We start from the raw sequence: 13,077 nt of genomic DNA on the forward strand, positions 1-13,077 counted from the left end.
AAATTTAATTAATTTGAAATTTGAGCTCATATATTAAGAGTTTGTTTTCTTCGTCAAATATCTTTTTTTAAATAATATTTTTTTAAAAGATCTTTTACAAAAATAAAAGTAATTTTATATTTGGATATTTCCTGTAAAAAATTCTTTTTATTTATCAATTATATTTGAATAAAATAAGATAAAAGTACTTTTTTGTTTATTTATTATGTAAAAAATATATTTTTTTAAGAAAAAATATCTTTTAAAAAAAGAGGTAAATTGTAACTTCTCAAAAAAGATATTTTTTTTTAATTTTTCTAATAATTTTATTTTTACTATTAGAAATTTGGCAAACACACTAAAAAAAATTTTATTGAAATTTTTTTTATCGATTTAATGGCGTCCAAACAAATACTAAATGAACCAAACTTAAGCTTAGATATATAAGCTCAACTCATTAACTCATGAGATGACTCGATTATATATTATTTATTAATTATTTAATTATATTAATAATATATTGTAAATTTTATACTTTTAATTTATAGTAGTAATATATAATTTTACATATACAAGTAATTTTTATGTATAATTATGATAGTTAATATAAATTATAATTAATAAATAGATAATATATATAATTGATAATTTTTCTTATACATAATTTATAATTTATTTATATAGAATTATAAATTATATTCTTATTATTTGAGTCTGTTCATAACTTTAAACCAATTTATAAATTTTTGGTAAATAAAATTTAAACTTTACAAATAAATTCAATTATTAATCAATCAAATTTAATTTTCATGAATCAAGTTTGACTTTGGCCTGATTTAATTTAACTCATCACACTCTTAACTCTATTTTTATGTAAAAAAACGTTAGAAATATAATTATTTTATAACTTTAATAATACTTTTTAAATATTACTAAAATTAATAGCCATTATAATATATATATATATATATATATATCTATATATATATATATATATTATATTTTAGGTGTTTTTTTTATTAATTTATATGTATCGGTATAATAAATAAAATAAACAAAATAAAGATTGTCAATGTATTATATTTTTTAGTCATTATTTATTATTTATTTATTTTTATAAAAAAATTCATATTAAAATATATACTAAAATTCTCTTATAAATAATTGTAAATAGACATATAAATTTTTTAGTGGTAACTAAATTCAATTAAGTTGGCGCAAATTAAAAAAAAAATTACTTTCATCATACCAGTATACATATACGCGTTTCGATAACACGAAATATATATTTCTTTATCTTCGTCTTCGTCTTTTCTTTCTCCTTTTCCATTTCTTTCTCTTTTTTTTTCTTCCACTTTAGCTTCTCCTCCTTCTTTTAAAAAAATTATAATCTACGTAATAATTATTTATTTATTTATTTTAACTATTGCATCGTATAAATTTATCATCGAAGCTAATTAATACTTATATTTTATATTTAACACTGTTGACTTTTTAATTATGAAACAATCTTATCCGCGAATAGCCGCTGTAAAAGTTAGCAATTCATCATTATTATGGTTTTAAGTCTAAAGCAGCTTTATTTTGAATTATTGGTTTCAGAAAATTGGTTGATGAGGTCTTAAGGAAGCTCCCTCAGTACAGCAATCCATCTCTAATGCTCTAATGTATACGCTACCTTTAACTCAGAATTCCACTTCATGAATTTCCCTTCCCGTTTAATAATTTCCTGAAACATTAATTTTACTTACTCTATTATTAATTACATAAATGATATTGTACTATTCTATGTCCCTCATGATTTAACACATGAAAATGAAGCCTCACCGGATATCATTGACTAAAACTAACACACCTTATCACTATCTACATTCTACACGACTTCATGCATCTTTATTAAATTTAATTTCCTCCTCCATAGATATGTATATAAATCCCTCTCCAGCCTAAATATATTTCCATAACACTGAAGCCACCTATTATTAGCATAAGCAGTTGATCAATATATATAATTTTCATTTCATGAAAATGTTGTTAATTGGCACTAAGAAAATGTTCCTCCAAATTCTTTGGTGTTTTTCATTGATTAGTCTTAGTTCCCAAACGAGGAGTCATTACAACTTTGTTGTGAGTTATATTACTCCTTGTTAATGTATTACTCATAACATAATTAAGAATAATATATATTTATAGTAATGGCTGGTTAATTAAGTTGATTATTGTATTCTCACAGGTGAGAGAAGCCCGGTACACAAGACTGTGTTCCACAAAGAGCATTTTGACGGTGAATGGAAAATTTCCAGGGCCAGCTATAAAAGTCTACAAGGGTGACACAATCTATGTTAATGTTCACAACAGGGGAAAAAACAACATCACTATACACTGGTATTTTATTTTTCTCTTTCCTTCTTATAAATTTTGATGATATCACAAGAGAAAACCAACAATTACTCCCTTCTTTCTTAAATGATAATCTTTTAATAAAACATAAAAGGTATTCTAAATTAATTGTCATTACAAAAATTCAATACAAAAAAAATTATTACATTAGGAAATAGTAATATATGTGTATATGTAGATGAGTGAACAAGAGCATCTAAATCATTTAAATTTTGCTTCATAAAAAATACAGTATTTAATTAATTTATGTGATGAAATTATTCTTTCTAAAAATTTAAATTGTCACGTAAGGGTTGTGTGTTTTTTTTACATAATTTCTTTCTTTTTTTATTGTTCTCGTGTTTAAATTTTTTCTTTTAGAATCAATAAGAATCAAACTGACCTTTAGCTTATAAAAACTCTTAAGTAGTCTTTGTTTTGAAGTATTGAGACATATTATTATTATTATGTTTGTTAGTTTAGAAATTAGTACTAAATTTTTTGTTTCTATCTCCAAAATTTCTGTATTTTATCTCCAAAAAATAGGGGCACAGGAGACTGAAATTTTTAGAGATAGAGACTGAAATTTTAATAACATTTTATACCTAAAATACTCTTATTTCAATTAATTAATTCTAATTTTATCCTTTGTGCAAGGACGGACATAAGGGGGGCGAGTGGCGGCCTCGGCCCCCCAACTTTTTTTAATAGTAATAAGTTATTATGTATAATTTAATTTTTTAAAAAATTATTTATTATTTTGTCTAGTATAAATAAAAGTTCAGTCTAATTTAAATATTAATAATTTTTAATATCTACAAAATAAGTAACAATATTAAAGAAATCTGAAAAAGATATTATTACTAATATTTTTTAATTAAATAAAAATTTTTAAATCTCATAAAGTGAATTCTTTTTCTTCTTGTGGTCGTCTTTTTTTATTCATTTGGTATTAATTTTTTCTGTTTCAACTGCTACAATTAAAAGATCTTTTTCAACTATGAATATTGTGAAAAATAACTTAGAAACAAAATAAAAGATGAATTTCTTGCTAATTGTCTTTTAGTTATATTGAAAAGAAAGTTACTGAAAAAATTTGACACAAATTCTATTATTGGTGAATTTTATAATACGAAGATTCGACCACTTCGTTAGTAAAAAGTATACACATATTTTTTTACTTTAAAATATATTCTCTGTCAGTATATTTTTGTAATACATTTTATATTATATAATTTTTTTACATAATTTTTAATATTATATGTGTTTTTGGCCCCCCATAATATCATTTCTGGATCCGTCCCTGCCTTTGTGCATATTAAATTAGAATTTTAATTTATTCTTATTTCAATTTCTGTTTCTCACTTTGCACCAAATAAAATATTGAAATTTATTTCAATCTCTGTCTCATAATCTCTATCTCTCAGTCTCAATCTTTCAGTCTCTGTCTCTCTATTAAACGCTACCTTATATCATATCATAAAATTATTCTTTTAAGAACTTAAATAGATAAAAAGAGACATATAAATAACTTAGAGCAATTTAAACTAGTCGATATGATGAGTTATCATATATTATATCTATCTAGGAAAATAATATTGGATAAATATTTTAAAAAGGTTAAATTTAAGTAGGTTAATTAGTTATACATATATTGGCAGGCATGGAGTGAAACAACCAAGAAATCCATGGACAGATGGTCCTGAATACATAACTCAATGCCCCATTCAACCAGGAAGGAGTTTCAGACAAAAGATAGTATTTTCAACAGAAGAAGGGACCTTATGGTGGCATGCTCATAGTGATTGGTCAAGAGCCACCGTCCATGGCCCAATCTATATCTATCCAAAGAAGAATAGTAGTGGCTATCCTTTTCCCAAACCTCACTATGAGGTCCCCATCATACTTGGTATAATCCTATACCTTTGTCTTGTCCTTCTCAATTTTGCCAATTCAGATATATGAATGCATGCTTGCCCCTACTGGGTAATAATTCTCTTATTAGTTTGTTAATTATTGAAAGAAAATTTTAATTATTGTTTAAATGTTGATATATATTAGAAGTATTTAATTTTTTACTTCTTTTAATATTTAAAAAGAGTATTTTAATTATTATTCTTGTAATATTGTATGTGGACAAAAGCATCACTATCTTAATTAAATATATGATTTTTTTTAAGGTATTAATAAAAGTTTGTATTTATTTTTACTTAATTTATCATTTAAAAGAATGTTTAAAAGGAATTAATAATGATATAGCTTACTCTTGCAAGGTGTAACATTGTATGTAGAGTGTGCAGTGGAGAATTCACCACTCTTTCTTGAAGCGTATCACATAACTATACCCACAAGAAAAAATATTTATTACACCTAAAAAAAATAAAAAAGTTTCCTTTAATTATTATTATTATTATTATTATTATTATTATTATTATTATTATTAAATGTGTATTTGGATATAATTTTTGGTAAAGTAAAAACGGTTATCATAATTTTAAAACGCAAGAGTAAAAAGAATAAATCAAATAATGTTATTTATCTAAAAAATGTTTTTTTTTTCTTACATCAAATGACGAGAGATATCTAATAAATTAAGTAAGATGTTATATAATTTTATTAGATATAACTATTTGGATATTTTCTCTCAAGTATTATTTATTTAATTTATTGAGAAAAATAATTTTATAACATGATATCAGAATTTTAATAATTTAAAAGTGTAGATTTTAATTTTTATTAATTCTAAAATAAATTATTTTAACATAAAATCAATAAAAAAATTTGTACAAAAAATTCACACAACCCTAAAAAAAAAATTAGTATTACAAGAAAAATATTTAATATCGTAAAAAAAATCCCAACAGTAAAAAATTTATCGTTAGAATAAATTTGATGATATAAATTTTGTCGATAATTTAATACTAGCAGATTTATTGTGTCCAAAGATAATTTTCGTCAAATTTAACAACCAAATATAATTTATATGAAAATGAAATCTAATAAATGTTATTGACAAAATTTTTTAATGGTACTCAAAATTTTTTTAGCAGTAAGTGTATGTACATCTGATTTATTTATCCTAGCTACTATACATGCGTACGTACACATATATTTAAATAATTAGACTTAATTAATTATCTATACATACACTTTGACATGCATATATAGGAGAGTGGTGGAAGAGTGATCTCAACAAGGTCTTCACACAATTTATTAAAAGTGGAGGAGCGCCAAACAATTCTGATGCTGTCACCATTAATGGCCAACCTGGAGATCTCTATAATTGCTCAAAATCTGGTACACATCAAAATTTCCCTTCACATGCAATCATTAACACAACTACTATAGTATATATACTTTACTATCTCTATCACTAACAAAAATAACTTTGTAATTAAATATATTAATCAAAATGTAGGTATTAGAAATATATTATTCATATTTTTTCTTTTATTAGTTTAAACATTTACAAAAAATATATCATAAGAATAAGTAATGTTAAAATATATTAAGAGTTAACACCAAATCCCCCCTGTAATTTGAATTTTCAGGGACATTCAAGTTAAATGTAGAGCATGGCAAGACCTACCATCTGCGCATAATTAATGCGGCAATGAATCTGATCCTGTTTTTCTCGGTCTCGAAACACAACCTAACACTGTTTGCTCATGATGCAATGTACACAAAGGAATTAACAACTTCTTACATTTGCATAGCTCCTGGTCAAACAATGGATGTATTATTGCATGCAAACCAAAACCCTAACAACAAATATTACATGGCTGCAAGGGCTTATTCCACTGGGGTTGGTGTTCCATTTGATAACTCCACAACCACAGCTATAATCCAATACAATAATAATAATAATGAAAATTCAACTCCTTCCTTTCCTTTTCTTCCAAGCCCTAATGACACAAAATCAGCTTTTGCTTTCATTAGAAGAATTAGGGGCTACCCTGAAGAAAACCCTTTTACATGCCCTTTAAATATCAAAACTCACATACTTACCACCATTTCTGTGAACACTTTTCCATGCCCTAGAGGCCGATCACCATCATCATGCCAAGCACCGAATTCGACGATTTTCGCCGCCAGCATGAACAACATAAGCTTTGTAACCCCACGCACTGATATCCTGGAAGCCTACTACTACCACATCAATGGAGTCTATAGAAAGGGTTTTCCGAGTTTCCCGCCATATGTGTTCAACTTCACTGGGGATTACTTGCCTCTTGAACTCAACATACCAAAGAGAGGGACAAAGGTTAAGGTTTTGAAGTACGGTTCAACGGTGGAGGTTGTTTTTCAAGGGACCAACTTGGTTGCTGGCATAGACCATCCAATGCATATACATGGATTCAGTTTTCATGTTATTGGTTATGGTTTTGGGAATTTCAACAAGAGCGTGGACCCCAAGAATTATAATCTTGTTGATCCTCCTCTTCAGAATACTGTCATTGTGCCCATTAAAGGTTGGGCTGCCATTAGGTTTAGGGCTACCAACCCTGGTAAGTACCATGTGAAAAATCTATTTAAAAACTGAGGTGCAATTAAGTTAAGTTAATTGATAGTTGAGAATTGTTAAATGATTTGACAGGTTTGACTAAATTATCACTCTCACCTATCAGTTCATATAAAATTAACTGCACCTGAATTTTCATTTTACGAATATATCTTTTTCTATTGACAGAAGTATTTGCAATTTTATAATATAATATTAAAATTTTTTTAACAAAAAATTTAGAAAATTCGATATTTATTACCAAAAAAAAAGAAAAAGCTCATCCATAATCACGTTTTAATTTAAAAAAAAATGTTTGCGTGAATGAATGTGTTAAAATTTTAGGATAAATAATTTGTGTGACAAGATATTAATAAATTGTATGGTTTGAATTTCAGGAGTGTGGTTAATGCATTGCCACCTTGATCGGCACCTCTCTTGGGGCATGGAGACAGTGTTTATTGTGAAGAATGGCAAAGCCTCAAATGAAACATTACCTCCTCCACCACCAGACATGCCTCCATGTTAAAGAGTATATATATATTCTTGAACACCCTTTGAATATTATCCAATGCAGTAGTTATTTTTGGCTCCTTTATGAGACTTCAATTTATACGCGTACAATAATGCCTTTTTTTTATAATTTATTTCAAATACTTACACTAGATCTCATCTTTCTTTTTCAACAGGGAGCGTGAAAGAAAAGAAGACTAAATGCTCAAATTTCTTAAGTCCTTACACATTACTAGTACTAGCTAGTATATTGTAATGTTTTTTTTTTTTTTTTTTTTTATATGGCTTTGTGGGGAAGGGGAAAGAGAGACAGAATAATAATACCCTTGAAATGAAAAAAATCCGCGGCCGAACTCTGATCTGTGTGAGCAGTGTAAATGAGTTATGGTTTGGAGTAATTTGAATTGTATTTGATTTGGACCAATTTCTGTTACAATTAGATGTGAAATGAAATACATTATTTCATTTTGTTGAATATTCTTTACTTTAATTTACGTCACGATAACATGCAAAGTGATTCAATTTTGGATCGCATCGTCCAATAAGAAAATAATATATATTAAATCAAGATTTTATTGCCAAAAATCATTGCAACCACTTTTAATTTGATGTAAAAGATCTAGATTTTACATTATTTGTGGTATATATTACACCATTATTTTATGGCTTTTCCCCTAAAAGTTGACTATATTATTATACATTTCCATTTGCCTCCCTATTAATAAACAAGAATTAAACATATATTAGCTCTTAATAAACGAAATTTACTAATATACCTTTTTTCATTTTTCTTTTGGTGCCATGACCCATTAGTCCTACTACTAGCACTAAGCAAATATTAACTGTATATTTGACCTTATCCAAATAAAATACCAACAAGTATTTGAAATCCTATATTATTAAGTTATAATATTCATTCATAATTCCTCTTTGTTGAAAATCAACTAGAGAAACTGCTAAACGAACAATAATAATTCCATGGGCGCGGCTTCTTAAAAGTTAAAAAGAAACATTCGTATAAAATAATAAGAAATATTCGTTATCATCGTATCCAAAGTCAAAGTTGACCTTTTCATTATTTAGTTAGTTCTGATGATTATTTGGATAAAGAAGCTACACATCAGGTTCTTTTTGTATCGCGCTAATTTTTCATATTAGAGCCGCAACATTTTGTCCTCTTCGTAATTACGACTTGGCAACAAAGCTCACGTGCTATATATACTATTCCAATTATATTCTCTTACGCGTAATCAAACTATCAAAGCTTTGTCAAAGCCACCCCTATATATAAAATACATGCATATATATACCCCTCTCTTCCAAACAAATTCATATCAATGCATCAAACACAAAAAAATCATTAGCATATCAACATTCTTTATTTATTTCTCTATTATATTATAAACTCATATTTTAATTTAGATCAAGCATTTTGTCATCATAGATAAGAGATTCTCAATGAAAATCCTCACTAGCTTAGGAATATTATTGTTTCTCAATGTCATTCTAGTTACTTGCCAGGCAATGCAGCACCATAAGTTTGTGGTAAGTTTTGGGGCTTAATTATTTAGAATAATTATCTAAATCAATTTTTAAAAATTTTAATATTAAATATTTTAGTATGTGAAACTTTAAAATATACAATAATTTTTAATATTTATTTTTCTTAGGTAGTATAGTCTTTTCTAGTCTTTTTAATTTGATCTAATTAGTCGAAATGGCTGATTTAAAATTTAAAATTTTTTAAATTATTCAAAAACTATATTATCTAATTAAGATACATATTAGAGAATGTTTTGTATATTTTAAAATTTAAAAGATAAAATTATTTGGTTTTAAAAATTTTAGAGATTAATTTTGATAATTAATCCATTATTAATTAACACCACCTAACTCATTAAGATGTAAATAAAACTTCCATTATTATATCATGTGCTAAATAATATATATTCATCCATGCCTATTATTATTATAAAGTAAAAAACTAAAGCACATACTAAGATTTTTGAAAAATTGCAGGTGAGAGATGCTTCGTTCACAAAGCTTTGCAGCACAAAGAATATCTTAACAGTAAATGGAGAATTTCCAGGGCCAACATTGTATGTTACGAAAGGAGAAAGCATAATTGTTGATGTGTATAACAGAGCTAACTATAACATCACCATTCACTGGCATGGAGTGAACCAACCAAGATATCCATGGTCTGATGGCCCTGAATTCATTACTCAGTGTCCCATTCAACCTGGTGGTTTGTTCTCTCAAAAGGTTATCTTTTCTGAAGAGGAAGGCACACTTTGGTGGCATGCTCACAGTGATTGGTCTCGTGCTACTGTTCACGGTGCTATTGTCATTCAACCCAAGCCTGGAAATACATATCCATTTCCAAAGCCAGACAGAGAGGTCCCCATTGTACTAGGTATATACTTACATGAGTTTTATTTGATTTCATCACTTTATGTTTTATAATTACTTTTCTAATTGTTAGAGTTTGAAATTTATTAGGTGAATGGTGGAAGGAAGACATTGTCCAAGTTTTCAATAACTTTGAAACGGGGGGAGGAGATCCTGTTGCTTCAGATGCTTATACTATCAATGGCCAACCTGGTGATCTTTATAATTGCTCTAACAACGGTATGTTAATTATAATAACACTTTATAATTTTCATTTATGTTACTTGTGTTATTAGGCAGAAGTCATTCTAAATCTTCCTGTTTAATTTGATTGGACTTAGTTCATAAAATGACTTAAATGTGTAGCATTTCTCTTTATCATTTATGTTACGACTCAAAAGTCAATTTTATTTAGTCAAGGTTGGTTAACTTTTCAATTTAAATTTATTGGTTGCAGAAACCTTCAAAGTAAATGTGGAACATGGCAAGACATATCTTCTGAGAATGGTGCATGCTGGAATGCAAGACCTTCTCTTCTTTGCAATTGCGAAGCACCAATTGAAAGTGGTGGGAAGCGATGGAAGCTATGTGAAGCCATTCAAAGTAGACTACATAACAATATCACCAGGTCAAACCATGGATGTGCTGCTTGAAGCTAATCAACCTTTGGATCGTTATTACATGGCTGCTAAAGTGTATTCAAGTGCTACCAATGTTTCATTTGACACCACAACCACCACTGCCATTGTGCAATACAAAAAGGCAAAACAAATTATTCCATCGTTTTCATCAAGAACCCCTTACATGCCTTCACTTCCATCTTACAATGACACCAATGCATCTATCAACATGATAAGTCAAATGAGAAGCTTAGCAGATGAAGCACATCCAATTGACGTGCCATTGAACATAACTACCAACCTGTTCTACACAGTTTCGGTGAATTCATTACCATGTTCAACATGCGAAGCTAGTCATATACCAGGGAACCGCCTTGCAGCAAGTGTAAATAACATAAGCTTCCAATTGCCATCGGAAAACAACATTTTGAATGCTTACTATAACCACCTTCAAGGTGTATATACACAAGATTTTCCAGATGTGCCACCAGAACTATTTGATTTCACTGCTTCCGATTTGCCCACATTTCTTAGAACTCCATCGGTAGATACAGAGGTGAAGGTGGTTGAGTATGGGTCCACGGTGGAGCTTGTTCTTCAAGGGACTAATTTGCTGGCTGGTACTGAGCATCCAATGCACTTTCATGGTCATAGCTTCTATGTAGTTGGATGGGGATTCGGAAACTTTGACAAAGACAAAGATCCTCTCACATATAATCTTGTTGATCCTCCTTATCAGAATACGGTCGCTATACCCAAAAATGGATGGGTAACCATAAGATTCAAGGCAGAAAATCCAGGTGTGTGGTTCATGCATTGTCACTTAGAGCGACATGTGAGTTGGGGAATGGCTATGACTTTCATTGTCAAAGATGGAAAGAATCCTGAAGAGCAGATGTTGCCACCACCACCAGACATGCCACAATGTCAAAATATTCATTCATTAGTACAAAAATTAGATTCATTCTTTTTTTAGTTTTTTTATTGCTTCATTATTTTTAGTCTTTCATTAAACCATTGTCATTATCTTGGAATAACACATAATAAAGAGTAGTGAATTGTTGTATTTAAGGGAAATTTTTAACTTTCAGCGGATAAATAAACTTTCACATTTTCTGCCACGGGACTTGATGATTATACTATTGAAAATATTTGATAACCAAAGAAAATCAGTCAAAAATAACCATAACTTTCTTATTTAGTATTCATTAATTGTTGATCTATATATAACAAGGGTATATAAACTTAGTACTTTGTGGTTTCTTTGCTTCTATATACTTCAACGTTCACTACCAGAAACAAGGGATTTAGCTACATGTATTTCGATGATTTTTAGGAGATTTTCATCTTATATGTTCACCATGTTACAAGTTGTTTTGAAATTAATCTCCTTATGTAATGACCCCATACTGTTGTACATATATTTTTCAAATTTTTTTTTTTATCCTATCTTTTATTCTATTTTTATGAGACAAAATTAAAATATCTCTTACATAATTATTTTAGCAGATACGGCAACATTTAAAAATAAATCAATTTTAGTGAAAAAATTAAAAAAATTAACCATAAATTCAACTACACCCTCTTTTACTCTAGGTCATTAATAACCTTTATTTCTTTAATACGAGTGCTTAAACTCTTAAATCCTGATAATTCCGTTGATGTTATTGCTACCATGCAGCTCAGTGGCAACAAATTAAAATCATTTGAATACGCGCGAGAATTGACCAAATTCTTCCATTGTTCAAATAAACCCAACAAAATTTTCTATTCTAACAAATTAAACTTTTAACATATTTATCTTAAATAAAAAATATTATTTATATATTAAAATTAATCATTATATATTTATATATAAATATATTATCATTTAATTTTTTTTAATATATATTTTTTATTTTAATATATATTTTATATTAATAATTTATTTTTAATAACTAATTTTAGTATATATATATATATATATATATATATATATATATATATATATATATTATTATAATCCGTCTTAAATTTGTTTTAGAAGAGGGAAGAACATGGCCATAAGCCAAGTCAACCTTTTCTATATATATGTTTGATTAATTAGCTCCTGACTCCTGAGAATTGATTGACAAATAATAAACTATATATTATAGGCAACTATTTTTATAAAGATGTCAAAAATATCTTTTTATGATGATTCTTGTTTAAAAAGTGTAATTTATTTATTTTGTAACACTTTAAATAAAAATAACATTTTTACTTTAAATAAAATCAAGCCTTATAATCTATTATCCAATAATCAAAATAATATATTTTTAAACAATCATTAAATCTTCATTGGAGTAGTCACCTATATTATATATTCGAAAACATGCATTCACTATCTGTCTGCTTTAATTTTTAGTTTTTTACGTTTCCCAGCATGTGACAATTGTTTAATTAGGGTTATGCTACATGTACACCAAAATTAATCACTAATCATCAGTATAAAATACATATTAAAATATAAATATATATTGAAAATAAAACAAATATACAAAGAATTAATAATTTTTTTGTATCTCCATTAATTGATATTAAATACTTTAAGAAAAACAAAGAATCAAGTGCAATTAACTCAATTAGTGTATATTATCACGTCTATTATTATTATTAATATTTAATATATTCTTAAATATAAAAATTAAATTATAAAAAAATATTAAGTATTGA

The 13,077-nt window shown here is 27.3% G+C and overlaps 2 protein-coding genes across 2 annotated transcripts; both read left to right on the forward strand.

The window, feature by feature from the left end:
- The first annotated feature begins 2,001 nt into the window (after positions 1-2,001).
- Positions 2,002-7,388, forward strand: LOC130951485 (laccase-15-like). Its single transcript, XM_057880140.1, has 6 exons — positions 2,002-2,106; positions 2,213-2,364; positions 4,020-4,267; positions 5,527-5,655; positions 5,910-6,866; positions 7,258-7,388. Exons 1-6 carry the CDS (start codon positions 2,002-2,004, stop codon positions 7,386-7,388), a joined length of 1,722 nt encoding a protein of 573 aa, XP_057736123.1.
- Positions 7,389-8,723: 1,335 nt separating this feature from the next.
- LOC130951484 (laccase-15-like) lies at positions 8,724-11,468 on the forward strand. The gene is made up of 4 exons (XM_057880139.1): positions 8,724-8,917; positions 9,392-9,788; positions 9,875-10,003; positions 10,221-11,468. Exons 1-4 carry the CDS (start codon positions 8,831-8,833, stop codon positions 11,357-11,359), a joined length of 1,752 nt encoding a protein of 583 aa, XP_057736122.1. The 5' UTR covers positions 8,724-8,830; the 3' UTR covers positions 11,360-11,468.
- Positions 11,469-13,077: the final 1,609 nt, after the last annotated feature.

Source organism: Arachis stenosperma, chromosome 9 (genome assembly GCF_014773155.1).
Source record: "Arachis stenosperma cultivar V10309 chromosome 9, arast.V10309.gnm1.PFL2, whole genome shotgun sequence".
In the NCBI taxonomy this organism is placed as follows: Eukaryota; Viridiplantae; Streptophyta; class Magnoliopsida; order Fabales; family Fabaceae; genus Arachis; species Arachis stenosperma.

Bases quoted from the DNA above. Each gene is read 5' to 3' on its own strand.
- LOC130951485 (XM_057880140.1), top strand. From the start codon at position 2,002: ATGAAAATGTTGTTAATTGGCACTAAGAAAATGTTCCTCCAAATTCTT. The intron at 4,268-5,526 runs GTATAATCCTAT...ATGCATATATAG, and splicing joins TGAGGTCCCCATCATACTTG to GAGAGTGGTGGAAGAGTGAT. The intron at 6,867-7,257 runs GTAAGTACCATG...TTTGAATTTCAG, and splicing joins GTTTAGGGCTACCAACCCTG to GAGTGTGGTTAATGCATTGC.
- LOC130951484 (XM_057880139.1), top strand. From the start codon at position 8,831: ATGAAAATCCTCACTAGCTTAGGAATATTATTGTTTCTCAATGTCATT. The intron at 8,918-9,391 runs GTAAGTTTTGGG...GAAAAATTGCAG, and splicing joins TGCAGCACCATAAGTTTGTG to GTGAGAGATGCTTCGTTCAC. The intron at 9,789-9,874 runs GTATATACTTAC...GAAATTTATTAG, and splicing joins AGAGGTCCCCATTGTACTAG to GTGAATGGTGGAAGGAAGAC.